This window comes from Aptenodytes patagonicus, chromosome 25 (genome assembly GCF_965638725.1).
Source record: "Aptenodytes patagonicus chromosome 25, bAptPat1.pri.cur, whole genome shotgun sequence".
Classification (NCBI taxonomy): Eukaryota; Metazoa; Chordata; class Aves; order Sphenisciformes; family Spheniscidae; genus Aptenodytes; species Aptenodytes patagonicus.
Window position 1 is genome coordinate 895,411 of NC_134973.1, and position 27,473 is coordinate 922,883.

Consider the following 27,473-nt stretch of genomic DNA (forward strand, 5'->3'; position numbering starts at 1 on the left):
CGCGCCGGGCGGCCCTGCGCGCCGGGCGCTGCCGGAGGCCCCCGGGGCGGAGCCGCAGCCGCAGCCGGAGCCCATGGGATCGGGGTCGCGCAGCCCGGCCCGGCGGCGACGGTCCCGCTCGCCGCGGCGGGAGCGGGGCCGGGAGCGCTCCGGCAGCCGGGAGAAGTGGCGGCGGCGCAGCCGGAGCCGGAGCCGGAGCGGGGGGCGCCGCCGGGAGCCGAGTTCGGGGTGAGCGGGGACCAGGCCCGGAGCGGCCGGGCTGCGTCGCGTCGCGTCGCGGGGAAGGCGGGACTGGGCTCCGGAGCGGCTGGGCCTCGTCTGAGCGGGGACCGGGCCCGGTGGAGCGGGGAGCCGGGTCGCGGTGTGCCGGGGCCCGGGGGGGAGACCGGCCCCGGTGTGGCCGGGGGCTCGGGCGGGCCAAACCAGGCCCCTCTCCCCGCCCCCGGTGCCCGGCTGGGGTGAAGGCGCCGGGGGAGCCTGGAGAGAGGCCGCTGCGGGGCCGGGCCGGGCCGGGCGCTTTCTCCCGCCGGGCCCGGCCCCACGGGGCGGTGCGAGGGGCCGCTCCGGTGGGGAGGCGACGCGTCCCCTCGGCCGGCGGCGGCTGGTCCCGCCGGGCCCGCGCTGTGCCACGGGGCAGCCGCAGGCATGGGCAGGGACCAGGGGAGGCCTGAATACGCCTGGGCCGATGAGTGGTTTGAAACGTGTTGTCCGTGCCACAAAACCGGCCCGTTTCGGGTTTTCTTGGGGGGAGGGGGGTGGTACAGGGGAGCAGGTACCGCCGCGAAAGCGCGCTTGAGCTTTCTCGGCTCTGCTGGGAGCTCTGGCTGTGGCCTGGGTTGGTTCTCGCTGCGTCTGCAGCAGGGAAACGCGCTTTCCGTTCTGGAGCGCACGTTGTCCAACACGGAGCCAGTAACCGTCTCCCAACCGAAATACGACTTTCCTCCCACCCCAGCTCTGACTCTGGTGATGAGAGACAGAAATGGAAGAAGAAGAAAAGCAAAAGCAGGGACCAACACTATAAAAGCCAGAAGAAACACCGTTCGCGGTCCCGGGATCGGTCCTCCGGCTCGAGCTCGGAGCGCGAGCGAGACAAGAGGAGAGCCCGGAGCAGAGAGCGGCGGAGGAAGAGAGATGGCTCCAAGTCCTCTGTGTCCTCTGTCAGCTCTCCCTCCCCGCCGCGCTCCCGGGGCAGGGAGGAGACGGGGCAGCAGCAGCTGAGCCTCCAGGAGCGCTTGAGACTGAAGGAGGAGAAGAAGAAGCAGGCTGCGCTCATGAAAGCCTTGGAGACACCTGAGGAGAAACGGGCTCGCCGGCTGGCCAAGAAGGAGGCTAAGGAGAGGAAGAAGCGGGAGAAGATGGGGTGGGGAGAGGAGTACATGGGTTACACCAACACCGACAATCCCTTTGGGGACAACAACCTGCTGGGGACCTTCATCTGGAGCAAGGTGAGCTCTCCTCCGCACTCACGTGTTGTAGGAGGCTGCTCGAAGGAGATCGTGCCCCTGCGACCGCCACAGAACAGGACAGAGGAGCAGTGGGGCGTCGGGGGGGACCTTTGCTTGAGGTGGGAACCTCTGTAACACTAAAAGCAGCCACGTGGGAGCAAAGCGCTCGTCTAGGGCAGCAGCTGGGAGTTTTTGACAAGCTCAGTGGGGTTTTACCCCCTTTCTCCTGAAGACCAAAGTCTGTAGCCAGGGGTGAGGGATGGGGAGGTGGGTCAGGGTGCAGGAGAGGGACCCAGACCTGCGGGGAGCTGCAGGCTGAGTGCTGGGCAGTGTTTACTGGTGCGTTAGTGCTGGCCAGGTCGGGTCGCCTCCCTGGGCTGAGCCTGGGTTTCGCTGAGGGGCTTCAGGAGTAGGATTTGAGGGATTTGGGGACCTTCCACAGGATCAGAGTTCGCTGGAGCAGAGGAAGCAGGTGGATGTGGTGGCATTTGCTGGCCAGTGAGGGGCTGTAGAAGTCGCTGGGTTTCACGGCTTCCCTTGGCCACTCTATTTCAGGCGCTGGAAAAGAAAGGGATCAGCCATCTGGATGAGAAGGATCTGAAGGAGAGGAACAAGCGAATCCAGGAGGACAATCGCCTGGAGCTGCAGAAGGTGGGATCAGATGTCCCTTCCCTCCCACCGTCTGACATAGAACCCTATGGACAGCCCAGTTCTCCCAGTCGCTCACTTGGAAGTCCCCTTGTTCTTCTCACTGGGGGTGCCCATAGGATGTAGGATTGGGGGGGCCACAGTATACTGACTTCTGCTATTCCAGGGTGAGAAGACTCTTCTCTTGGGGTTGAGTCCAGCTCAGGAGGTGCTGAAGAGGACAAGTGCCAGGTCATGGCACTGAGGCACTCGGTTGTGCCTGTGTCCTCTGTCCTCCAAAGGGCTGGCAGCGAGCATCCTGGCCCCACTGGCCCACGCTGGCTCTTCTTCGGCATGGCTCCTGGCTCCCCGGGGAGCCTCGGGCTGATTGCAGGAGCTGAGGCAGCTCAGTGGGCGGGGTAACGGCCGCGTCCTCGAACAGGTGTCCTGCGTGGGTGCCCCATCCGCAGCGGCCTCACATCTCCCTCCGCCCTGGGCAGGTGAAGCAGCTGCGCCTGGAGCGGGAGCGGGAGAAGGCGATGCGTGAGCAGGAGCTGGAGATGCTGCAGCGGGAGAAAGAGGCAGAGCACTTCAAAACCTGGGAGGAGCAGGAGGACAACTTCCACCTGCAGCAGGCAAAGCTGCGGTAGGTGTGCGGCTTCACGGGGACAGGCCCGCCAGGGAGCAGAGGATGGCAGGCACCACTCACTGTCCCTCTCCTCTCGCTCAGGTCTAAGATCCGGATTCGGGATGGGAGGGCGAAACCCATTGACCTTCTGGCCAAGTACATCAGTGCGGAGGATGATGACCTGGCTGTGGAGATGCACGAGCCCTACACCTTCCTGAACGGCCTGACCGTCTCCGACATGGAGGATCTGGTGGAGGACATCCAGGTGCTAGCTCTGCCGCCCCTGTGCCAGGGCTGGCTGAGGAGCAGCAGCTCAAGGCTTCCCCTCTCAGCTCCGCTTCCCTGCCCATGGTGCGGAGCAGGTGCCTGATGTCCTGGTTGTCTCCTGCCTGCAGGTTTACATGGAGCTGGAGCAAGGGAAGAACGTGGACTTCTGGAGGGACATGACCATCATCACAGAGGATGAGATAGCCAAGCTCCGCAAACTGGAGGCCTCTGGGAAAGGAGGACCGGGTAAGCGGGAGGGCAGAGCCTGGTGTGGGTGTCAAGGATGGTGTGAGCGGTGGGTAAAGCAGGGTGTAGGGTCTGCTGCGTGCGCTCAGGCACAAAGGGGTTCTCTGGGATCTGCTGGATGGAGGCTGTGGATCTGGCAGCCATCCCCTGCTGGGGTCCAGCCTTCCACTGCCGGCTGCAGCCCAGGAGGGCCTGGGTGAAGGCAGGTTGAGCACTCGGAGACTGACTGGCTGCCCTTGCCTGTCTGTTCAGGGGAGCGTCGGGATGGCGTCAACGCTTCCGTCAGCTCAGACGTGCAGTCCGTGTTTAAGGGGAAGACGTACAACCAGCTGCAAGTGCTGTACCAGGGCATCGAGAGCAAGATCCGGGCAGGAGGACCCAACCTTGACATTGGGTACTGGGAGAGCCTGCTGCAGCAGCTGAAGGCTTACATGGCTCGGGCCAGGTGAGAGCAGGGACTGTCCCCTGGCCAGGGCTGTGGAAAGGGGCAGCGCAGGCCCTGCCATGAGCAGAGCTGGGGAGGCACAAACCCGAAGTTGGTGGTGGAGGGGTTTTATACCTTTTCTGAGGTGGTTGGTTCTCCCGAGAGGAGAGAAGGGCTGGACACTCAGTCCCTTCTCCAGCCGTGATGTTTACAGTGAGGTCTCCAAGAAGGAACCGAACTGGAGGGTTATTCAGCCCAAAACTGTACAAAACCCAACAGATTTCTACCCGATGTGGTGGGTGACACAGCTCTGGGCAGTGTGGGCATGAGGTGGTTCTGCTGGGTAGGACCTGACGGCTCATCTCTTCGCAGGCTGCGCGAGCGGCACCAGGATGTGCTGCGCCAGAAGCTGTACAAGTTGAAGCAGGAGCAGGGTGTGGAGAGCGAGCCGCTCTTCCCCATCATCAAGCGGGAGCCAGCCTCCCCCAGTGACAGGTACGCAGCCCTTTTCTTTTGGGGAGCGCAGCCATCCGGGCCTCTCCCATGGGGCACCCGGGACAGAAAATGCAGCCTCGTGCTCCCGTCCTTCCGTAGACAGACCCGAGGTGAACAGAGAACAAGGGTACCATCCTCGCCCCAGTTCTCTCTTCTCTCTTCCTTGCAGGCTGGATCCAGAGGAGAGCATTGTGGTACAGCCAGGGCCATCCTCGGAGCCAGAGGCCGAGCAGGATGCAGAGGCCAAAGGAGAGGCAGAGGGGGAAGCCGTGCTGATGGAGGAGGACCTGATCCAGCAGAGCCTGGACGACTACGACGCGGGGAAGTACAGCCCCCGGCTGCTGGGCACCAACGAGCTGCCCTTTGATGCCCACGTGCTGGAGGCCGAGGAGGATACGCATCGACTGCTGCTTCTGCGTCAGCAGCTCCAGGTCACAGGTAAGAGCCCCACGGGCAGGCCCTGCGCCTGCCAGCCTCGCAGCCTGCCTGGCATGGAGGCCGTGCGTGTGCTTCGGGGTGCAGGGCTGGAGGGGGATACTGTCCTCAGAAAAGGGTGAGTGAGAGCGGGATCTGGAGCACGCATCCAGAGCTGGCCTGGCAGAAGGATAGCCCCAGGCAGCGAAGGGCGCTGTGGCCAGGACAAGAGCAGGGAGATGGGGCTAAGACCGCTGGCGTCCCCTGTGGGTACCTGTGTCGGGTTCTTCCCCACTCCCAGCCACACCACCAAGCTGTTCGGGCTGCGGACAAGCGGGAAGGGTGTTTTGGATGAGTTTCCCGGCACAACGCGGCCCGGTGCCCACCTGGAGTCCGCAGGGCAGTGTGCACATCTCTGTGTCCAGCTCCGCATCCCCTGCCCAGCATCTGCTGCTCCTTCCTTCCACACGCCCAGGAGCAGTGTCCCCACAGCCCGGGCCTGGCTGGCACTGCAGGACCAGATGTCGCCTCTCCTCCCTGCAGGTGATGCCACCGAGAGCGCCGATGACATCTTCTTCCGTAAGGCCAAGGAGGGCATGGGTGCGGACGAGGCGCAGTTCAGTGTGGAAATGCCCCTCACGGGCAAGGCCTATCTCTGGGCTGACAAGTACCGGCCCCGCAAGCCCCGCTTCTTCAACCGGGTGCACACGGGCTTCGAGTGGAACAAGTACAACCAGACCCACTACGACTTTGACAACCCCCCCCCCAAGATTGTGCAGGGCTACAAGTTCAACATCTTCTACCCTGACCTCATCGACAAGCGCTCGACGCCCGAGTACTTCCTGGAGGCCTGCCAGGACAACAAGGACTTTGCCATCCTGCGCTTCCACGCCGGGCCGCCCTACGAGGACATCGCCTTCAAGATCGTCAACCGGGAGTGGGAGTATTCCCACCGCCACGGCTTCCGCTGCCAGTTTGCCAATGGGATCTTCCAGCTCTGGTTCCACTTCAAGCGTTACCGTTACCGCAGATGAGGGGCTGCTCAACTCCCCTCCGGACCCCTGGCGCAGGGGGGTGGGCAGGGGGGTCTCGTCCCCCATCACAAGCACTGTCCCACGGGTGTCCCCGAGGCCTGACCCAGCACAGGGCCTATTCCTGTTCCTATTCCTGTCATTGCTTTTATCCTGAAGGGACTCTAAGGCTTTGGTACAAATAAATAGGGGTTGTTTAAGCCGTGGCATCCTGTGCTGCTCGGTACCACGCAGCTCTCCTGCGCGTTGTCGCCAGCCAGTACCACACTGGGCCAGCGCTGGGAGCTCCCCTGCTGCTCTGGGAGCTGGCTAGTGTTGGGGGGGTGTCCTCACCCCCATGCCTCTGGGATCTGTTACCCCATCCCCACATGCTGTGTCAGCCCTGTGTGCTCCCGTTGCCTGTTCAGCCACATGCGCTCCCCTTGCCCGAGCCGGCCCCCTCCCACGCGCTCCCATCGCCGGTGTCAGACCTGTCCAGCCCAGACGGTCCCCGGCTGGAGCTGTGGTGCCCTTTGCTCCACCTGCCCCAGCGGTCCCACTGCCGCAGACCTCCCTGGGCCCATCGCTCTCCCGGCCGGCCGCATTTCTGGCACATTCCCCCCTGGGATCTGGCTTCCCCAGCCTGGGAGCGCCACCCCCTCCCCCGACCCTGGCTGTGGGATGAAAGGGTTCAATGGTTGTGAGGCGACTGCCTCTGGCGGGGAGGAGGAGAGGGGTATTAGCTGGGATATCTCCTTACAGGGGAAAATCCGGTTTGCATGGCCTGCAGTCCCTCCCACCCTGTGCCTGAGCGGCTCTCTCACTGCCCTGGGCCCGGGGCAGCTGCGGTCCCCAGACCCCTATCGCTGAGGTGCCTCGAGCGATGCTCAGTGGGTTTCAGGCACCTTGGGGAGCGCTTCAGGGCTGAGCTGGGACTCGCTGGCATCAGTCCCTCCGGGTGATGGCCATGGGGCACAGCCACGCTCGTCTGGGATTGCCCCACGTGGCCCCATCCCCACCAGCTCCCAAACCCCTGGGGTGTCCCTGCTCTGTGCTGAAGCAGGCAGGAGGGGGTGCCGGTGCATGAGTAATGCCCGGTAGCGCAGCCTCCAGGAAACCTGTGTCTTGGCCATGAACTATTGCAGCAAGGTTGTTTCCTCCCCGCGGGCTTTGCTGCATCCTGTCGTCCCCCCCCCAATTAGCCCCACGGTGGAGGGGCTTGGGGGCTTCCCAGGTCCCCCAGCACCGGGGCAGAGCCAGCCCTGCTGCGTGGGGGCTCCCTGGCCTCGGGGGCTGCCCCACGGCTGTTGTTTTCCCCCATAGCTCAGGAGGGTCGCCCTGTCCTGCTGCTCTCAGCACCGCTGGCAGGATCCAGCCCTGCAAACACCATGGGAGCTCATGCTCAGGAGGCTCCCACGCCTGCCACAGACACCCACGCATACCGGGGCTCAGCCTGCCTGGGGACGGGGGATGGGGGAGACCCCAGCTGCCTCGGCCCCACACATGGGTGCCCCCTCCCGATCCTGCCGGATGTCTCCGGGCTGGCGGCTGCGCCGGGACACATCCCCGGGCCTCTCCTTCCTGTGCGTTATTTAAAGCCGTTGAGCGGCTGCTTGGCGCAGGGGGGTTTTGGGGCCTGAGCTCAGCGCAGGAAGCATGCGAAGGCCCCGCCAGGGACGGCTTTGGAGGAAATAGGAAAAAAAAAAACCAACCCCCAAAGCCAGTGGCTGGGTGCTCCCTGCTTAACTGCCTGGCAGAGCCCCTCTGCCCACAGCCCCTCTCTCTCCTGGGCGCACACACACGGGGGGGGGGGAAAGGCACACAGATACAACTCCCCCAGAAACGTCCCACTGTGTCTCCAGCCTGGACAGGGTTCATGTCCCCTCCCAGGCACTGCCTTTTCCCCGCACCCTTGTCTTCAATCCCTGGACAGAGCCACTGACCAGGTGCGAGAGCCTGAACCCTGGGAGCTGCTGCAGCCGGGCACCCACCGTGGCCAGTTCAGGGGCTGGATCCAGCTGAAGCTCAGGATGTTTTTTTCCAGCCCTGGCTGCTCTCAGTGCTCTTCTCCACATCTCCCCTATATTTTGGGGGGAGCTGGTTACATTCCTCTGCCTTGTGGTTTGCCACGGCGCAGCCCTGGGCTGGGTTTGGGAGGCCCAGCTCTTTTCCGCTCCCAGAGACGGCAGCAACGGCTCAGCCAGGTTCATGCCAGGGTGGTGGCAGGTAGGTGCAGAGCTGCCTTCGGCACCCCCGTGCCCACATCCTCTGTGGGCACAGTTGCACCCCCGTACCAGGACGGTGGGAGGGTCGGTACACCCAAGCAGCATCCGGGCACAGCAGCCGGCTGCTGAGCTGGGTTCCGCTCGTGGCGGGGCCACTCCTACTCCCGGCACGCTGCCCCTGCCAGCGCCAGCTGCGTTCCAGCTCCACAGGCTGTCCCTCTGGCTCCGACCGACTGTCACCCTCCTCCCAGGCTTTTGCTGTGACGGTCTTTGCTCCACACCAAGGGATCGAGGGACAGCAGCCTGGCAGTGCCAAGGAAACCAGGAGGCCTCTGAGCATCGCCCAGCCGCCCGCACGCCCTGGCCTCGCTGGCCTTGATGGGATGCTGGGTGCATGGGGTGCCCCTGCGTCACCCGTGGGCTCAGACGCTCCCAGTGCTTCAGAGCTGGATGGAGACGCCAGTGCCAGGGACGGGCTCTGCCGTCCCCGGCGGAGCACGAAGAGCAGCAGCAGGGGCTGTCGCCTCCCTTCCTGTGGCTCCCACGCCTCAGCACGACAGTGCCTGGGGACATACCAGCCCAGTGAGCCTGGCTGGCTGCAGCTTTGGGCAGCACAGTGACACACCGAGCTCAGAGCAGTTGGGCTGGGAAAACCCCCAGTGTGTGAAAACCCCCAGGCTACATCTGGCCACATCCCCTAGGGTCCCTACCCCAGGGCTGGAGCTGTGGGGGACACCCAGGGATGCTGCTGGGGGGGCACCCGCTCACATCTGTGTGGCACCTTGGCCCTCCTCCACTCTCCTTCCAGGAGCCGCTGCCTCCCCATTCCCGGGTCTCGGGGCCCGCTGTGGGGGTCAGCAGGGACATCCCCCTCCCAGGCTGGAGGACAAGGCCCCGCTGTGGCGCCAGCCCAACAGAGCTGTGCCAGTGCAGGTCCCACTGGGACAGCGGCGTCGGTGGCACGGCAGGACTGACCCCCCTCCAGACGCAGGAATCCGGCTCGGGTAAACAAATGAGTAACCCGGATAAGAGCCCGGCCCCGCTAAATATAGCCGGGACGGCGCAGGGTCGGGGTGTCTCAGCACCAGCCTGTTCTCACAGCTGAGCAGGGACAGGTGAGGCCGGGGGATGCGGCCCCTCACCCCACCCGTGGGTGCTGGTGCCTTCGAGGCCGCATCGGGCCGGCGGGGCTCTGGGTGCCGGGACGGGGGGGCGCTCAGCGCCGGAGGATGCTGCCGGGGGTTTGGGGGCGCAGCCTGATGCGGCCGGACCCAGGCGGGGGGGGTGGGCGATGGGGGTCGGGGCGCGCAGGCCGCCGGGGAGCCCCGTCCGGAGCGGGGCCGGGGATCGGCGCGGGGCCGGATCCGGACCCTGTTCCGGGGGGCGCGGGGCGGGGCCGGGGGGCGCTGCGAGCCCGGCCCTTCCCCCGCGCCCTCCCGCGGAGCCGGGCTCAGCCGAGCCCGGCTGAGCCGAGCTGAGCCGAGCTAAGCCGAGCCGAGCCGAGCCGAGCCGAGCCGGGCTGGGCTCAGCCGCGCCGGGTGGGGTCCCGCCAGCAGCGAGGTAGGGCCCGGGTCGGCGGGGGGAGGGAGGGGCTGATGGAGGGGCCGGGGGCTGCACGGCCGGGGGGGTTTAGCGGCCGGAGGGGCTGAGGAGGACAAAGAGCCCACAAGGCTGGGATGGACGGACGGAGGGGGATGGACAGACAAGAGCTCAGCGCTGGGATGGACGGACAGAGAGACTGGGGCGGACGGATGGAAGGGCTGGGATGGACAGACAGACCGCAGGGCTCGGACGGAGGGACGGAGAGGCTGCGCGGGATGGCAGGGCTGGGCCGGGGCGATAAGGGCTGGCTCAGCCGCCCGGTTTGCACAGAAACCCGAAGACCTGGCGCGTTTTGGGGGGGGGGGAGAAGCGGTGACCCCACGGGAGGGGGGAGGGGGGAGGAGGGCGTGGTGCCCCCGCTCCCCCCCCGGCTGTCGGTCGCCTGGGCTGGGTGTCCGGAGCTGGCACGTCTCAGGCTCGCCCCCACCCCGGATTTGCTTTCGGGGCTCCCCCCGCCGGGGCGGATCCTGCCCCCCCCCCGGGCGGGTTCGCCAGCGCAGCCCCCGGCCGCCCCCGCCCGCTGCCCTCCCGGCAAAGTTTGCCGCCGGCTCCGCGGCGCTGCTGGGAAGGGCCGGGAAAGGGCCGGGAAAGGGCCGGGAAAGGGGCTATTTTGGGCGGCCGGAGCGGACCGTCCAGCGGCAGCTTCGAAGCCCTCGAGATGCCGCGATGCTGCGGCCGGGGGCAGCCGAGGCGCGGGGGGCCCCTGGCTGCCGCCCCCCCGCCAGGGCTGCCGCCTCGGGAGCACAGCGCTGCGCTGCCGAGCCCCGGCTCTTGCACCCAAGGGCTCCCAGGGTGATCCCCCAACCGCCAGGGACCCCGGGGACGGGTTGGGACAAGATGGGACAGGGACTGTGCTAATCGTCCCCCAGCCAGCCCGGAGGGTGAGCGGGTTGGGGACCTCTGCCATGGGCCACAAGCAGGGACAGGCGAGGACAGCCATCATGCCTGGCAGGGAGCATCCCTGCTGGTGTGTCACTGCTTCCCATGAATGTCCTCTGTCCTGGGTGTCCCAGGGGTGTTCCTGCTCCAGGCTAGGCCAGCTCCCCCAGCAGCGGGTCCCTTTGATGGCTGTGGGTCCAGGGAGGGATGCTGGGGCCCTGCCAGGTCCCCATCCCCATGACGTGGCTGTTGCCTTTCCCGTCCCAGCTGATGGCCTTGAGCTGATCTGCTGCCCAGAGAGCCCCAGCCGGGGGGGCGGTTGGCAGTGGGACCACGTCCATCCCTGGCAGGGACAGCTGTGCCTGACGGCATCCCGTGGGACCACCTGCACAAGGGACATCAGGCTGGAGAGGCAGAAGGGATACTGCAGAGAAAGTCCTTGTCCTTCCAGGACAAGGGACGGGGCTGTCCCTGGTGAGATCCAGCAAGCAAAGAGGAGGGACTGGATACAGGAGGGACAAATGTAAACACCCTGCAGCATCTTCTGCACAGCCACCCTGCGGCCGAGCATCATGTCGCAGGTGGCAGAGCCCAGGCCAAGGGGGCACGTGGGGTGCAGGGAGGAGTCACTGCTGCCCATTTTGGGGTCCCTTTGCAAGCATGTGGTGCCCTGCTGCCCAGCAAACCTCCCTTCCCAGCTGCTGCCAGCCTGATCCTGCCAGCCCCATGCCCAGCCCTGCCCAAGGAAGCCTGGGGAAGCAATGGGCTGGGGCGGGAGCTGCACTGATAAGGAGCAGCCTCCCGCATTCCCCATTAGCCTCTCGCCTTTCCCTCGCTAACCTCGGATGTGGCCAGGGCAGGAAGCGGCACCCGGCGGAAGCAGGGCAGCCTGCGGTGCATCTGTGGCGTAACGCTGACCCACGGGCTCGCATGGCACCAAGAACCCCATTAGTGCCTGCACCGGCCCCTGCCGCTGCTGCCGGCACCTCTCAGCCTCCAGCAGTCCATTTCGGAGACAGCTCCTCTCTGCCAGGATTTTACCCCAGCACCCTTTTTCTTTACTCGCAGCCAAACCCTCGCTCCCGTGGGCTCTCCCTGGGAGAGGGTTTTGCCAGATCTGGTAACCCCAAACGCAAGCACATGGGGTTGGTGGGGACAGGCACCGGGCTCAGGGTCTCTCCTCTGCAGGACCTGCCATCCCCACGCGCATCCTCCTGCGGTGGCCACCCATGATGGGGGGAGATGGCAAGTGAGGAGCCACCGGCCCCCACATGATCCCCTTCCCGTAAGTGCCTCTGGTTTGCTCTGGCGCGCGCAGGATTTGGCTCGCTCCCAGCTGTGCTGGTGCTAAATGGCCCCTCTTTAGTATTTGATTCCAAGTGCTGTGTGGTCTCAGGCTGGCCGGCCAAGGCAGCTCTGCACAGGGTGGCACCCGGCTGCTCAGCCCCCAAGCCCACCTCAGCATCGCGGCTGGTCCTGGGGCAGAACCCCTGGTGTCCCTGGCCCTGCCGGCAGTGAGCAGCGGGTAAGGGTCCGGGTCATGGTTGCGCCGGGGCAGGAGGGGAGGGGAGGACGGGGAGGGGACGTGGGTGATGGTGGGGTTTGGGGTGTGCAGCGCAGAGCTGCCGGGGCTGGTACATTCTTGCCTGGCCATGGTGCCACCGCGGGGAGATCCCCCCCCTCTGCACACTGTGGGGAGAGGGGTCGGATCCTGCTGCACCGAGCCAGTTGGCAGCCAAGAGCATCCCATGGCTGTGAGTCCCTGGGTGATGGGGGCAGCAGGACGGCATTGCCCCGCAGGGTCCTGATCCCCAGCCATGCTGGAGCGAGCGCAGGGAACACCCCAGGGCAGGGGACACACACACACACACACACACACACACACACACACGCTTGAGGACAGCGCCCCAAGAGCATGGGCAGGCACGTGGCAAGGGACAGCTGGAGCGGGACCTCCGAGCTGTGGCACCCATGTGGCATCACCGTGGGGCGGGGGGGGGAATCCCAGAGGACACAGGAAAGGCTGGTGGTTCCTCGGGGACCCGGAACCGTCACACCAAGGCCTGACCGCATGTCTCAATGGGACCGTCACCTTTGGGCCTGCCGCTGCCATCCCTCGGGGACCAGAGAAAACAAACGGTGGCAAGTTTTCGCTCTTGTCTCATGGAAAAAGCCGAAGCTGTCCTTGCACTGCGGCAGTGAATCACTGCCATGCTCTGCCAGCTGCTTGCACCGGGACCGGGACGGGGATGGGGACGTGCGCCCGCCGCCACCCCCGGCCCCTTCCCCACTCCCCAGCGGCCGCAGGGCTGATGGTGCAGCTGGCGACGGGGGGTGAGGGCAGGGGTGCTACCGTGCTGAATGGGTGCCAGCACCCTCAGCCCACCTGGATGCGGCCCCGGAGGAGGATGTTGCAATGCCTGGCCCCATCCCAGCCCCGGGACGGGCTGTGGGATCGGCGTGTGCCTTGGGTGTGCGTGGCAGCTCCCAGCCCTGTGGCTGCCCTCGGGACGGGGGCCAGAAATGGGGTGGCGAGTGGGGGGTGCCAGGCTGCGGGATGTGGCACAGGGCTCGCCCAGGTCATGGGGACACAAGAGCGGGGCTGGGTGCAGGACCAGCCGCTGGGTTTGGTGCCAGGCGGGACTGGCTTGAGGTTTGACTTGGGGATGGGGCCGGAGGGCAGGTGGCAGTGCCACCCTGCACAAGGGGGAGGCAGGGGTGCTGGGACCCCCACGGCCGGGGGGCACCGCAAGTGGGGTCTTTGCAGAGGCGGCGGGTCGGGATACAGCTGGGCATCCCACGGGGGCCACCGGGCCAGGGATGGTGTCAGCCAGCGGTGCGGGGACGGAGCAGACGGGGTGGCGAGTACATCCACAGCCTGGAGAAACGGGTCCTAGGAGGAGAGGAGGGGGTCTGGTCCCTGGGGAGGTCTGGTCGCTACTGTCGCAATGCCTCTACCCCATCCCACATCACCCCACTTGCAGCCTGGACTAATTAGCGGTGGAGGCAGCAGCCTTGGGGCTTCCCAGATGCCGGATGCCTCCCGGGCCTGGGTCACTGCCCAGCAAGCCAGCGTGGCGTCGACCGCACTGCTCACAACTGCAGCTGTCCTCATGCGCCCTGCCGCAGCCACTGGGCCAACGTCCCGGTGACAAACCCTCGACTCCAGCTGTGGTGGGGCCAGAGGGGGGAGAACGGGGATGTCACACATACAAGCTGGTTGCATGTCCCACAGCTGTGGGTTGGCTGTGGTGCTGGTGCCGGGGGTGTGCAGCACATGGCTCCAGGCGTGGATGTCCCATCCTGTGCCTCAGTTTCCCCACCACACTGTGGGAATGGGGCCTCTCCCCATTGAGGTGGGGGTGCAGAGGGGAAGGCGCAGGGATTGGGGCGGGGGGGGGGAGAGGTGTCAGGATCAGGCCCCGGTGCAGCCCAGTGCATCCTTCAGAGTGGGGCCCCACCACCACGGCAGAGGGTGGATGTCCCCCGGGGTGTCTGGCCATATCCGTCGTCCCCTCCCCGGGGCGGGAGGGAGCCAGTGCTGTCAGAGCCAAGCTGCCAGTGCTGCGCGTCTCCAAACACCCACCATGCTGGATTACAGCCTCATGGCAATGGCCCCATGTGGCTCGTGGCCGGGGACGGTTAATCCCAGCCAGCTGCAGGGCTGGGGCCCCCCCATGCCCGTTGCTGCTGCTGTGCCGAGGGCGGTGCCAGCCCGGCACGTGCTGTGGTCCTGGTGTGGTGTCCTCCTCCACAGCCTGTGGGATGCCCCACATTTGCAGGCTCACGGTGGGTGATGGGTGGGCTTGGCCATGGGGGACTGGCCCTCAACCCCCCTCCTTGTCCCCACAGGGTAAGGTGGGATTGGTGCCGGCACCGGTGGGGGGCACACGCCATGGAGCTGAGCCAGGAGGGTGCCTGAAGCTGCCAGAAGGAGCGGGATGGGGTGGGGGGATATGGAGCCCCCCAACGGCAGCGCGGCCGGCCGGTCAGACACGTGCTTCGGAGTGTTCAACGCCAGTGACGGCCGCGACAATGCGCAGAACAGCATCACCTCACCCTGGTTCTCCACTGCCTTCGGCCTCATCGGCCTCTGCTCCAACCTCTTCGCCCTCTGCGTCCTGCTCAGCTCCTCCCGCAAGCTGTCCAGCCGGGCCCGCTCCTCCTTCCTCGTTTTCCTCTGCGGGCTGGTGGTCACGGACTTCATGGGGCTGCTGGTGACGGCCTCAGTCATCATCCCCTATCACTTCATCAAGTTCACCTGGACCAAAGTGGACCCTGGCTGCCACCTCTGCAACTTCCTCGGCTTCTCCATGGTCTTCTTCGGGCAGTGCCCGCTGCTGCTGGGGGCCACCATGGCTGGCGAGAGGTTCTTCGGCATCAACCACCCCTTCTCCCGCTCCACCAGCATCTCCAAGCGTCGCGCCTGGTCCATCGTGGGGCTGGTGTGGGGCTTCTCCTGCCTGCTGGGGCTGCTGCCGGTGCTGGGGCTAGGGCGGTACACGCTGCAGTACCCTGGCTCCTGGTGCTTCCTCACCCTCCTGCCTGACACCGGCAACGTCATCTTCTGCCTGCTCTTTGCCCTGCTGGGCATCTTCTCCGTGCTGCTCTCCTTCATCTTCAACACAGTCAGCGTGGTGACACTCTGCCGTGTCTACCATGACCGGGAGTCGGTGCAGCGGCGCCGGGACAGCGAGGTGGAGATGATGGTGCAGCTCGTGGGCATCATGATCATTGCCACCATCTGCTGGATGCCCCTCCTGGTGAGGCCCTGGGTCTTGGTGTTCCCCCCCCGCAACCATGTCCCTCCTTGGGTCTTGGTGTCCCTCCCCTGCTCCTCCTGGTGGGGTCCCAGGTCTCAGTGTGTTCCCCACCACCACCGCCATGTCCCTGCTGGTGAGGCCCCAGGTCTGGGGGTGTCCCTCCTGGTGAGGCCTTGAGGCTCAGTGTCCCCCCCGCCACCACTCTGCACCCTGGGTTGGCACCTGGGTGACAGGCTCTGGGACTCAGCACCGCTCCCAGGCAGAGCGGGTGCTCCCTAGTAGAAGGTGCCCCAAACCAGCCTCGGACCCCTCTCCAACAGGCTTGACGCCCAGCCTGGACCATCATCATCATCCCCACCCCAGGGCCTCTGCGTGGACCACCCCCGCCACTGACGCCTTGCCCCCTTCCCCCCCCCCCCAGATCTTCATTATCCAGACGGTCCTGCAGCAGCTGCCGGCCAGCGGCCAGATCCAGATGCTGCCCATGGAGACGCAGAAGATGCTGCTCATCTACATCCGCATGGTCACCTGGAACCAGATCCTGGACCCCTGGGTCTACATCCTCTTCCGACGGGCCGTGCTGCAGCGCGTCTACCCCAGCCTGCGCCCCCGGCCTTCCATCTTCTCCCTCTACCCCGTCCTCAACCCCTCCCTGGGCCGCAAGCTCACCGCTGACTCCGTCCTGCAGTAGCGGTCCCCGGGACAGACACCGAGGGGCGGGGGACAAGGCATACCCCCCCCATCCCACCCCCCCCAGGTTAATTAATTGTCCCCATCACCTGTGTCCATGGGCTCTCCCTGTCCCCCCGAGCCCAGTACCCGAGGGGGGTGGCCAGGGACATGGGGCTGCTCCCCTTCCCTGTCCCCATCTGAGTGACATCCCCCCCAGTAAAACACAGCTTGTACAGCTCTCCGTGCCCACTGGGGGTGAGCATCTGGGGGGACCCCAGCCCCATTGCCAGCCAGAGCAACAGCCCTTCTCCTCCAGTCTCTGCTTTAATGAGCCACAGCTGCTTCCCGCTGCATTTCGGGGGGGTGCACGAGGGGGGTCCTTGGTGGGGGGGTGGGTGGGCTGTGTGCCCTGCTGCCCCCCCCCCCCCCCCCCAACCCAAGGGACACACCTAGGTGCAGCTCAGGAGGGTGCAGGGGCCAGGATGGGGACCCCCACCGGCACCGCCAGCCCCAGGTGGGGCGGGGATGCAGGGAGGGGATGCGGGCGAGGGGCGCCGCTGCCACCCCAGCTACTCCTGCCCCGCCTTGGGGTGGCAGACGGCCCCCCACACCTCAGCCACGAACTCCTGGGGGAAGGCAAACTCGCCCAGCACTGAGTCCAAGCCACGGGCGAGCTGGGCCATGCTGGGGCTCTCCTTTGCCACCTCCACCATCGTCGAGGCTGGGGAGGAGGAGAGGCAGGGTCAGCGGTGGGCGAGGGTCCAGGATGGGCACCTCCTGCCCGCCCTGCCCACTCACCCAGCTCGCTGTCGCGGATGCCCATGTAGCTCTCCAGCAGGTCATCCACCCGGCGGGCAGCTTCTTCCTCGAAGGGGCTGGGCTGGGGGCAAGAGGCCCAGCGGGTGGGTGCAAGGGCATAGGGGCACGGCACAGGGACCCCCTGGCTCCCACGGAGCCGTGCCCATGGGTGCTGCACACGTGGGCACCCAGCAATGCACCTGATGGAGGTGCCGTGCAGGGTTCACCCAGGGGCACGGGGATGCTCATCCCCATCCTGGGCACGGTGTGAGCGGCCGTGGGCTCAGGGTGGGGGGGTCTCTGGGGGGAGTCTTACCCCCTCCTCCAGCGTGGCCAGGCCCTGCGCCCGCAGCCGCAGCGTTTCCTTCCCACTGGCCACTCTGCCCTCGCCTGGGGACTTGCTGCTCCGCGTCCTCTGCCCGATCATGTCTGCGCCCCGGGGGGGGGGGGGGGTGAGCGCACAGGCAGGGCCTGACACCTCCTGCCCCTCGCTGCCCGCTGCCCTGGCCATCACCCAGCCCGAGCCCACGCATGTCCCAGCACCCCGGGGCGGGGGGGGGGGGGGGAGCACTGCAGGGTGAGCCGTGCATGGGGAGGGGGTGCTCACGGGCAGCGTGGGCGTAAGGGACACCCATGGGTGCAGGGTGAGGATGCACAAGTTTACAGGGTGCTCATGGGTGCCCGGGACAGTGTACACAGAAGAGTGGGGGGTGCCCACGGGGAGCACAAGCAGGTGTGGGGGACACCCCCCCCCCCCCCCAGGAATGCCCATACGGGTGCCATGCAGGGGTGCTCCGGGGCTGCAGGGTACACACAGGGTGGGGGTGCAGGGGGTGGTGGACCCGGCCCCTGGGGAGGGGGCTGCAGGGCAGGAGGGCCACAGGGGATCAGCCTCCCCACGCTCCTCCCAGGGGTCCCCCCGTCCCCAGGGCAAGAGCAGGGGGACCCCCCCCCCCGACTCACCGAAGGCCTTTTTGGGCTGCACCAGGCGGAGGGTGAAGGGCTGAGCCTGGGGCAGCTCCCGCAGCATCCGGGCCACCTCGTAGTGCCGGCAGCCCACGATGGTGTGGTCATTGATGGCCTCGATGCTGTCGCCCACGCACACCGTCTGGATACGGTTGATGATGCTCCCTTCCTTGATTCTCTGGGGACCGCAGAGGGGGACGGGGGACACGCAATGACAAGGTGGCACCATGGGAAGGACAGACAGACATAGTCCCTGTCCCACCCTGCTCAAAAACACCTCCATGGTCCCATGTCCTTTAGCAACCGGGTCAGGCAGGGAGGGTCCCCCCACCTGCACCGTGGCAGGAGAGACCCCCAGGGCCAGGGCGGACCCAGGGGGGGACTGATGGCAGGGGGGGAGTCAGGGAAGAAGCACAGCCCCGGGGATGGGGTGCCAGCAGGGGATGTCACCCTGTGGGGCCACAGCCCCCAGGGCTGCCCCTGGCCCCAGCATGGCCTCACAGGGGGGTTCACCTTGATGAAAGCATAGCCGGCCCCGTTGTCCGTGATGGTGAGGCCAAGCGCATCCTCCGTCTTGGTCACCTCCACCTCCTTCGTCTCGCCCCGGACATGAGCGAAGATGAAGTCCTCCAGGCCGATCTGTCCCCCCAGCAGCTTCTGCATGTCCACTTTGTGTGTGTTGAGCGTGCAAAAGAGGATCTGCCCCAGGGAACCCTCTCATCAGGGGCTGGGGATGCCCCGGCAGGGCAGGGGGGGGGGCATCGGCAGTGCCGGGGCAGGAGCTGGCCAGGTCTGGGTGCTACCAGAGCAGGGGGATCTGGGGACACCCAGCCTGCCCAGAGACCCAGTGCTGCACCGTCCCTGTGCGCCCTTCCCTCGGCTCCAGGCTACGTGGCAGCTGGCATCAGCCAGGGAATGGGCAGCCCCGGCTCCCTGCCCACGTGCCAGGGGGAAAACTGAGGCACAGAGCCACCCACCCACTCCCCAGAGGAGACGAGACAGCCCTGAGATTAAAACCCTCTTTTCCAGGTCATTTTGGGGACTGCATTTGCAAGCAGCTGGGGACCCACGGGAGGGCTGGCCACGGATGGTACCACAGGGTCAGCGTCTCCCCGCTTTGGGTGCAAAGCCCCCTCCCCACGCCCTGGCAGTCACAGCCCCCTCACCTCGGTGGGCGAGATGCTGAAGACCTCAGCGATTTTGGCGTAGAGCTCCTTGACGTTGGTGAAGCCCTCGATGCGCCCCGTGGGGCTGCCGTGGGCCAGCTGCGTGTGGAACACCAGCCGAGGGCGGGCACGGGAGGGTCGGGGGGCTGGGATGCCCTCGGCAGCAGGTGGCTCGGGGGCCCCTGGCTCCTGCCCCACGCCGTTCTCCATGGGGCTGCCCTCCTGGGCCTGCCTGCCGCGCCTGCCCGCCCGCCGCATCCCGCTGCCGACGCTGCTGAATTATAGATGGGTGCTGGCTCCCGGCTCGGCCGTAAGGTGATCCCCAGACCTGGGAACCTGATCAGACGGCGCAGGTCACCCGCCTGGGATCGGGTGAGCTCTGCCACTTAGGAAGGGCCCCGGCCAGGCTGGGAGAGGTGGGAGAGCAGCCAGCACAGAGCTGGCTCCATTGCAGCCTCCCCAGCTGGGGTTGGGGGCTGCAGCAATAAGCTCAGGGCCTTCACCCTTGCTACACACCCCAAAGCCCCCAGGATTAGGGCCAGGAGCAGCTCCGAAGCCACCTCTGAGCACGAACACACGGAGCCCAGGCTGGTTGTTTCTCCCACATTTATTTGCTCCCATCTCCATCCCAAGCCAAGCGGCCACCAGGAGATGGCAACCAGGAGACTCATCTACAGAGCACGGACCTCGCAGGCGAGAGACGAGCAGTCACAAACCGGCCCCGGGTTAAACCCAGGGCCAGATCAACGTAGTGCTAGTAAGAAAATAAGACGCTCTCTAATTACACAGTCCGAGATTAGTGACAGGCAGCCCCGGGGACGGCCGACCCCAGCACAGCACAGCCAGGACACAGCTGCCATCACGGTGGTCCCACGATGCAGGACGGGCTCGGGCACAGAGGCAGGAGCCGAAAGCCTGTGCACCGCCCCATGGGCTCCCCGCCACGGGGAGGAAGGGGTCGGTCCCGGCTCTCCCTCCGGCATGAAGATTTTTTTTTTTTTTTTGCGCCTTCACCGCTGCAGAGGGCAGGAGCTGCCCTGCCTGGTCCCAGAGGTATGGGGGAAGGAGAGGCGACAGGCAGGGTGACATGGGCAGGGGGGGCTGAAGGCACCCATGGGGGAGCAGCGAGGGGAAGTGGGAAGATTAAATAAAGCAAGAGGTGGGGGGAAGGAAGCCTGCCACCTCACCTGCTGCGGGCCGGGGGACCAAGAGGCTCCCTGGGCTGACCTAGGGGCCAGGAGGCAGCACCGAGCCCCAGGGGCTCCCAGGGCACCTGGCTGCCTCCCTTCCATCACAGGCCGGTGAACAGCAGCCCCTGGGTCACCCTGGAAGAGGCTGATTCACTCCAGGCCAGTAACCCACAGGCACCTCATCTGCCACCCGATAGCCTGTGGGGAGTCTCTGGTTTAGCGAGGCAGAGCTGCAGGAGCTGGGGAGCTCACAGGAGAGCGGGGGGGGATGCTCACGCCCACTGCTGACCACCTCGCCCAGCACCGCACCGGCTGGGGTCTCTCAGCCCTGTCACCGCTTGGTCCCCAGAAGCTCGAGGTCCTTGGAGATGGTGCGGCCGCGGGGCCCAGCCGCACCAGGGCTGGGGGGCGTTCCAGCTCATTTCTCCAGCGAGGTGCGTGGGGTAGAGGGGGAAGCAGCCGGACCACCAGCAGAGACTGTCCCTTGCGTGAGCTCCAAGGGACAGGGCCGTGGTCCGGCCGGCCCCAGACTCCGGGAAGGACTGGTCCTCTTCACAAGTGTTCGCTGAAGAGGGAGGAAGGCAAGGCTGAATTACAGGGGGTTGGCTTCTCTCTCCCACAACTGCCTGGAGCAGCCCTGAGCCCCTCTCTGCCCGCACTTTCTCTGCTCGCCTCCCGTCACCCACCCTGCCACGGGCTGACCCAGTGGTCCCAGTGCTCACCGGGACACGAGGGCCCTTGGGCGCCGGCTCTGGCCAGCCCTGCCCAGCTCACCTGGCTATCCGGGACAGGATCTCCTTGATGCGCACCACCAGTTTCTCATGCTGCAGCGGGTTGCTCTCGATGGCGCTGTGCAGTTTGGCCATGTAGAAGTCCAGAGTGCTCAGCGTGGGGGTTTCCCCGGTGCCTGTGAGGTGGCAGCCCAGTTAACAGGGCCAGCAAGTCCCCATCCAACCCTGCCCATCGTGCTGGTGACTGGGGAAGGGACCCTGAACACTAGGTGCCATCTCCTGCAGCAGGAGAGAGCCCGCACCGACACAAGCCCAGGAACAAAAGGATTTGGGCTAATCTCTGCCTTGCAGGCACAGCTGTCTGTGGCTCAAGAGGAGGACAGTTCCCAGCCTGCCCTACCCCATTATAGGGGAGCCAACCAGCTGTCACATCCCTGGGCTCCCCGGAGAGCCCCTCCCAAAGTGCTCCAGGATCCCGCCCCATCAGCAGATGAGCATTTATCACCGTCCCATTGCCCCCGCTCGTACGACGTGCAGAGCCCCAACGGTGACCCCTCCACACGGCCACCAGGTCCCAGCAGCAGGCTGGTCCCCACGGCTGCCCCGAACTCACCCGGGATGGGCAGGGAGGCGAAGCTGGCGGTGAGGGCCTGCCGCACAGACTGGAGCTGCTGCTGCAAGGCCAGGGTCTGCCTCTCCTCCTGGGCCAGCTCCTGCTCCAGCTTCTCCTTGGCACAGTTCATGCTCTCCGTGTGCTTCTGCAGGATGGCGTTCTGCTCCTCAAACTCCGTGTTCATCTTCCGCAGGCGGCGCAGCTCGGCCTCCCGGGCTGCCGGGACCGCACAGCGTCAGCAGGGGTGGCCCCTCTGACTCTCCCCCCGCATCCCAAACCCAATCCCTTCACCAGCCACGACTCTTCCAAGAGGCTCAGTGTCACCAACCCCCGGGCTCCAGCCAGGGTCCGGTCCCTCTATCCGACCTCACCAGGGACCTTTCACAGCCTGGATCTCACACCCAGCACCAGCCGTGGTCCTGCCCCGCGGGATGCAGGCTGCTCCGGCAGCGGCATTGCTTGCCGCAGCCGTCCCCCAGGCAAGATGCTGCAGCGCCGGCAGCCCCCACCCCACAGCCCAGCCCCTCACCTTTGTTTTGGTCCAAGAACTCCTCCGTGAAGATGGGCACGTCGAAGGTGGAGAAGGTGTCACTGCACTCGCCAGCCTGGGGGACGGGAGGGGACGGATCAGGCAGGGCTGAGCCCACCAAAGGGGACCCCGTCTCCTTGGGGCTGGGCAGAAAAGGAGGCACAGGGACGGGGCAAGGGGTGGCCCTGCCTGGGCAGGCAGGAGGATGGGCAGAAGACGGCTACGCTTTGCCTCCTGCCACTCCAGGCTCTGCTTCAATGGGAAATTGGTGCCTCGAAGCACAACCCGTGAGTCTCCCTCTGCCCAAACCTGTAGCCAGCCCGGTTCCCACAGGCCGAACCCAGTGGTGCCACGTGCCTCAGTTTCCCCACACACGGGTAGACCTGCCGGGGCCTTACCTTGTGCGGGTGCCCGTTCAGCAGGGTGTTCACTGCCGCAGAGCCCGCGTCCTCTGGAAAGGAGGAAGGAGGTTACGCTAGGAGCCAGCCCAGCATCCCTCGAGAGGTTCTGGCAGCACTTGGCCGGCTCCTGGCAGCGACGCTGGCAGACACTGCTCCCACAACTCACCTTTTTTGATCTTTTTCTCCTGGATCTTCTCCGTGCACATCTTGTAGGCCTCTGACTGCTGGTATTCCCGCAGCTCCTTCATGTACTGCTGCTTCTCCCGCTCCGCTTCGTCCAGATACCGCTACGGTCACAGAGGGTCCTCAGCCTGGCCCGGCCCCAGGCTCGCCGGGGGGCTGCTGACCCCTCCCCACTACGCAAGGCCCAGCTCCTGTTCACCAGCCCGCCAGTACTGGGACAAGCTCCCTTTGAGGAGCTGCAGCCAGGCAACGAGCAAAGGGGTTTGGGGTGCAGGCTCTGGAGCGTGCTGCCCAGCCCTGGGGGCTCTCTCCTGGGGGCTGGTACCTGCTTCTCTGAAAGCTGCAGCTTGCTCCACTCAGCCCCCAGCATTTTGGTGATCTCCGGGAAGGGCAGGTCAGGATGCTGTGTGCGGATCTGCTCACGCCGCTCGTTCAGAAAACGCACGTAGCCCGTCACGGGGGCTTTGGGGCCGTTGGGAAGGATCTTCTTCCTCTTCTTGCCCTTGGGCCAGCCCCTCTTCTTCACCGGCTGGCACCCAGCGAAGGGAAAGGGACAACCCGGCATGGATCAGAGCGCACGATGCCATCGCGCTGGCAGGACACAGGAGCAACCTGCAGACCCGCCTGGGCCTCCCGACCCTCGAGTGAAGGTCTGGGCCTTTTCTCGGGCCATGGCCGCGGCCACGGGCTCGCCCAGCTGTGCCCGGGCTGCTGAAGGGTGAGTGAAGGGACAGCCCCAGGCTGGGCAACACAGACCTCCCTCCCAGGGACCGTGTCGGGAGGGATGTGGGCACCGGAGCTCACCTCCTCCTCGCCGTGCGGCTTCTCACCGCTCGTCCGTGCCGACTCTCCCTTCTCCTGCTTGATGGCCACCAGGAAGTTTCCATGCTGAGCTTTGCCTGTGGCATGTCTGCAGCCAGAGAGTACCCGTCAGAAAGGGCTGGGAAACCACCGGGACCAAGGGCGACACATCCCCCGGCAGCACGGCCTCGCGCTTGCCAGATCCCCCAGCTCTCACCCACCCAAAAAGCCCCCAAACCCGCTACCAGCCCTGGAGCCCCTGTTCCCCTGTGAGGGGAGGCCACGGTTCAGTGATGGGGCTCAAGCAGAGCCCAGCACCGGGTGAGCAGGGCAGTCCTGGGCAGAAAAAAGCTGCCCCAAGGTCTATTGACAACCCTGGGACCTTTCAGTGACATCTGGAAGTGGGCCGGGAGCCGCCGGTGCTGCTCTTGGGGGCGGGTAACAGCAATGGTCACATCCCTGCGTGCCACCAGGGCTCAGGCACACACCTCGGCGAGGAGTCCCAAGCGGCATGAACCAGTTGATCCTCCTCTGCGAGGGAGGAGCAGCCGCAGGGGTTTGGACCCTGGCTCCAGGGGCACCGCCTGGAAGCATCACCCACACCCTGGACAAGCCCTTGCCAGGGATAAGGAGAACCCTCAAGGCAGAGGATGAGGGCAGGGCGCCGGCTCGACCTGCTCCAGCCACAACCGCTCCATCAGGTTCCTGCCACCTGCGTCGCCACTGAGACACCTCCGAGATGCACCGAGCAGCTCTAACGCAGGGCTGGCGGCCCCGACTCCCGCTCTCCAACTTGCTGCCTCGTCTTTACAGACCAGCATCTGCCTTCAGAGGAGGATGCGGGTCCAGCACCCAGGTCATCAGAGCCTCCCTGCCTCAGCTGAGCACACGCAGCCCCACTGCAGCATCACCCTGGGGCTCCCTGAGCCCCCCCAGCCCCTTTTCCAGTCGGCTCCGTCCCACAGCGGAGCCCCTGTCCCGCTCGCACCCCCTGGTCCCCGACGTAGGTCCTGCTCCGTCGGAGCATGCCTGCTGGCAGAGCACGGTCGGGCCCCCCGCGTGGGGGGAGCCATGAAGGGCTCGAGCGTTGCGGCAGACGGCGCTCGCTTGGGTTTCATCCAAGTCACAAGACACGGTAACCAGCACAGGGCCAAGCACAAGCCCCAGCAAAAAAAGAAAATGCTGCTGCGTACCAAAAGCCAGACCGATCCCGACCCGCTCGGGATGCACCCCAGAGTTTCTCTCGCCTGTTTGCCACATCACGTACCTGGTGTAAACCCAAATCCCCTCAGAGACCCCAACCTACCACTATCAGGCTATCACCCGTATGAGCCACCCTTGCAATTGATTTGACGGGGACCCTTTCTGTAGGTCCCCGGGGACATCGCCTGTTACTGCATTGGTCCTTGCGGATGGAGCAGGTGCCCAGCACGAGCTCTTCCCATCGGAATCCAAGCCTGACCAGCTGCCCTGCACCCCCACGCTCACACGAAAGGAAGGTGTGAGACCATCTCTTCTTCCCTCTTCTGGGGGGAAAAAAAACCCCCAAAACATCCTTGAGGCTCCACAGGGGCACGGCCGGCCTTAGGCTTTCTTTATCAGCTCTAACAAAAATATTCCTGGTGATGCCCGTGCAGTATCATCGCGCTCAGCCGCCACAGCCGGGAACACGCTAACACCCTCCACCACCAGACACGGGATCTCTGCCTCCCCCCTCCGCCATCCAGATTCCTCGCGTGCCGAAGGATGTTTTAAAAAGTAAAGTTATTTCAGGCAAGATTCCTTCTCTTATCTGAACCTCCCTCGGCCGGTCCGCTCTGGCATCCGCCTCCCTCCACCTCGGAGGCGCTTCCCCACCCGCCTGCCCGGGACGGGCCGTGGCCCCCGCGCTCTCGCCCCTCTGCCAGGAGGGACGGCGGTCGACGCCAGCTTAGGACAGCACACGCTTCACCCCACGCAAACTAAGACCTCGCTGGTCTTAATCTCACGAGACGCTTCTTTTACTCCAGGTCTCCCTTTGCCCTGGGCTAATTAGCCCGGCTAGGTGGGAGCACGAGCTAACAGAGCGGGCAGGTAAGGGGAGGGCGGTGCAGCCTGCAGTAGGGGACAGGGGTCCCCAGAAGACCCCCACAGCTCGTGAGGCCAGACCGGCCACCCTTTAGCAAGGGACAAAGGGCCGGGGCCCGGCACGGGACAGGGTGACGTGGAGCGGCTCGTGGCACGCAGGAGGACACGGGGGCCCCGGAGCGCGGCGGGGGGGGGGGGGGGGGGGGGGGGGCGGGGGGCGGCACTTACAGCATCCCAGCAGGCAGCTGCTTGGCGCTGTGGGCCATGGGTCCGGGGGGGGGGGGTCTCACCAGCACTGCTCGGGTCAGCACCCCTGGAGGACAAGGCCAGAGCTGGCACCCGCACCCGGCGGGGGACGGGGCGGGGGGGGGGGGGCTGGTGCTGCGGGACCTCCAAGGGGGCAGTTCGGCGGTGCCCCCCCGGCCCCCCCCCCCCCCCCCCCGCCAAAGGCCCCCTGGGAGAGGTCCTCCCCGTGGGGACACCGCAGACCCCCGCCCCCCCCAAACGGCGTCTCCTCCCCAGCCAGACTCCCCCTTTGGTCTCTCCACCCCCCAGACCCCCACGGAAGCCCCCCCCCCCCCCCCGCAACCCCCCCCCCACAGGGCCCCAGCACGAGCTCCAGCCCCCAGCCCCCACTCCCCGCCCCCGCCCCGCCTCCCCCCGTCCTCCGGGGATCCCATCGCTCCCCCCAAGAGGCTCACCCCCGTACACCGGCCCCCCTCCCCCCCGGGGATCCCCCGTACACCGGCCCCCCCCCCGGGGATCCCCCGCCCCAACTTTCCTGGCGCCGCCGGCGCCCCGCCACCGCTCTTCCTCGCCTGGCCACGCCCCGCTATTATTATGTAAACTAGAAGCCCGCCTCGGCGCTTCCGATTGGTCGCTCGCGCCGAGCCGCGGAGCGCGCAGCCTAACGGGGATTGGCTGGAACGGCTCACGTCAGAGGTAAGCGGCGGGGAGGGGGCGGGGCGAGGAGGGGGGAGGGGCCGGCCGGCGCGGCGCGCGCGCGTGCGTTGCGTTCGGCGCGCGCGGCAGGCTGCCCGCCAATCAGCAATCGGCGTGGGGACGGGGAAGCGTTATGGGGAGGGCAGCGCCTTAAAGGGGCAACGACAGGGTGCGGGGGGCCCAGCGCAACCGAGCCGCCCTGGGTGCCCCAGCGCCCACCCCGGCCTCCAGGGCGGGGAGCCCCGGGAGGGACCTCGGGGGGGTCCAGTGGCCCCAGTGTGCCCTCACAGCTCCCAGCGGCCCCAGTGCCAGTGATCCCAGTATCCTCCCATTGCTCCCCATAACCCCAGCGCTCCCCTCAGCGCTGTCCCAGTGACTCCAGTTACCCTCCCCCACCGCTCCCAGCCACGCCAGGACCCCACGGCTGCTCCCAGTAGCCCCAACGCCCACCCGTGGGGTCCCAATGGCCCTGGACCCCCACACACTGCTCCCCCCCAAGGGGAGACCCACTGACCCCAGTACTGCCCATACCGGTCCCAGTGACCCCAATACTGCTCATGCTGGTCCCAGTCACCACGGTACCTACTCAAGAGGCGGTCCCAGTCATCCCAGTACCCCCACACCGCTCCCAGTCACCCCAGTATTCAGCCAAGGGGTGGGGTCTCATGACTCCAGTAGTCACCCCAGAGTCCCAGTGACCCTAGTACTCCCCCCACGCTGCTCCCAGTGACCCCAGTACTGTCTGTAATGGTCCCAGTCACCCCAGCACCTACGCAAGGGGAGGTCCCAGTCATCCCAGTACCCCCACGCCATTCCCAGTCACCCCAGTACTGCCCATACTGGTTCCAGTGACCCCAGTACCTACTCAAGAGGCAGTCCTAGTCACCCCAGTACCCCCCCACTGCTCCCAGTGACCCCAGTACTGTCCATAATGATCCCAGTCACCCCAGTACCCCCCCACTGCTCCCAGTGACCCCAGTACTGTCCATAATGATCCCAGTCACCCCAGTACCCCCCCACTGCTCCCAGTGACCCCAGTACTGTCCATAATGATCCCAGTCACCCCAGTACCCCCCCACTGCTCCCAGTGACCCCAGTACTGTCCATAATGATCCCAGTCACCCCAGTACCCCCCCACTGCTCCCAGTGACCCTAGTACCCACCCAAGCAGCGGGTCCCCATGACCCAAGCAGTCACCCCAGAGACCCAGTCACCCCAGTACCCCCCACACACACTGCTCCCACTGCCCACCACCAGGAGCCCCGGCGACCCCCGTACCCTCACCCCCGTAGCCCGACGCAGCCCCGCCCCGCTCCGGGGTCCCGGCGCCCCCCGGGCTCGGGGCCCTCGCGGGCACCGCTCGGAGCATCGTCCCCCGGCGCGGGAGGC

The 27,473-nt window shown here is 66.2% G+C and overlaps 4 protein-coding genes across 6 annotated transcripts; 2 read left to right on the forward strand and 2 right to left on the reverse strand.

The window, feature by feature from the left end:
* The first annotated feature begins 73 nt into the window (after positions 1–73).
* CACTIN (cactin, spliceosome C complex subunit) lies at positions 74–5,777 on the forward strand. 2 transcript variants are annotated; one of them, XM_076359317.1, is made up of 10 exons: positions 74–228; positions 953–1,445; positions 2,001–2,096; positions 2,573–2,718; positions 2,803–2,965; positions 3,096–3,213; positions 3,466–3,658; positions 4,010–4,132; positions 4,278–4,570; positions 5,090–5,777. In XM_076359317.1, the coding sequence occupies exons 1-10, from the start codon at positions 74–76 to the stop codon at positions 5,578–5,580; spliced, it is 2,271 nt and encodes a 756-aa protein (XP_076215432.1). In that variant the 3' UTR covers positions 5,581–5,777. The 2 variants fall into 2 exon arrangements, with proteins under 2 accessions (XP_076215432.1, XP_076215433.1); XM_076359318.1 differs by having other exon boundaries at positions 4,302–4,570.
* Positions 5,778–9,308: 3,531 nt separating this feature from the next.
* Positions 9,309–15,935, forward strand: TBXA2R (thromboxane A2 receptor). Its single transcript, XM_076359258.1, has 4 exons — positions 9,309–9,341; positions 11,451–11,547; positions 14,115–15,025; positions 15,447–15,935. The coding sequence occupies exons 3-4, from the start codon at positions 14,204–14,206 to the stop codon at positions 15,714–15,716; spliced, it is 1,092 nt and encodes a 363-aa protein (XP_076215373.1). The 5' UTR covers positions 9,309–9,341; positions 11,451–11,547; positions 14,115–14,203; the 3' UTR covers positions 15,717–15,935.
* A 331-nt stretch (positions 15,936–16,266) lies between these two features.
* Positions 16,267–18,885, reverse strand: GIPC3 (GIPC PDZ domain containing family member 3). The gene is made up of 6 exons (XM_076359308.1): positions 18,628–18,885; positions 17,975–18,160; positions 17,459–17,639; positions 16,812–16,924; positions 16,496–16,577; positions 16,267–16,418 (listed from the first exon to the last, which is right to left on the reverse strand). The coding sequence occupies exons 1-6, from the start codon at positions 18,883–18,885 to the stop codon at positions 16,267–16,269; spliced, it is 972 nt and encodes a 323-aa protein (XP_076215423.1).
* A 331-nt stretch (positions 18,886–19,216) lies between these two features.
* Positions 19,217–25,944, reverse strand: HMG20B (high mobility group 20B). Of its 2 annotated transcripts, XM_076359098.1 has the most exons (10): positions 25,923–25,944; positions 25,371–25,454; positions 23,079–23,184; positions 22,600–22,803; positions 22,258–22,378; positions 22,089–22,141; positions 21,691–21,766; positions 21,162–21,377; positions 20,592–20,724; positions 19,217–20,382 (listed from the first exon to the last, which is right to left on the reverse strand). In XM_076359098.1, exons 2-10 carry the CDS (start codon positions 25,406–25,408, stop codon positions 20,370–20,372), a joined length of 960 nt encoding a protein of 319 aa, XP_076215213.1. In that variant the 5' UTR covers positions 25,409–25,454; positions 25,923–25,944; the 3' UTR covers positions 19,217–20,369. The 2 variants fall into 2 exon arrangements, with proteins under 2 accessions (XP_076215213.1, XP_076215214.1); XM_076359099.1 differs by lacking the exon at positions 25,923–25,944 and having other exon boundaries at positions 25,371–25,446.
* Positions 25,945–27,473: the final 1,529 nt, after the last annotated feature.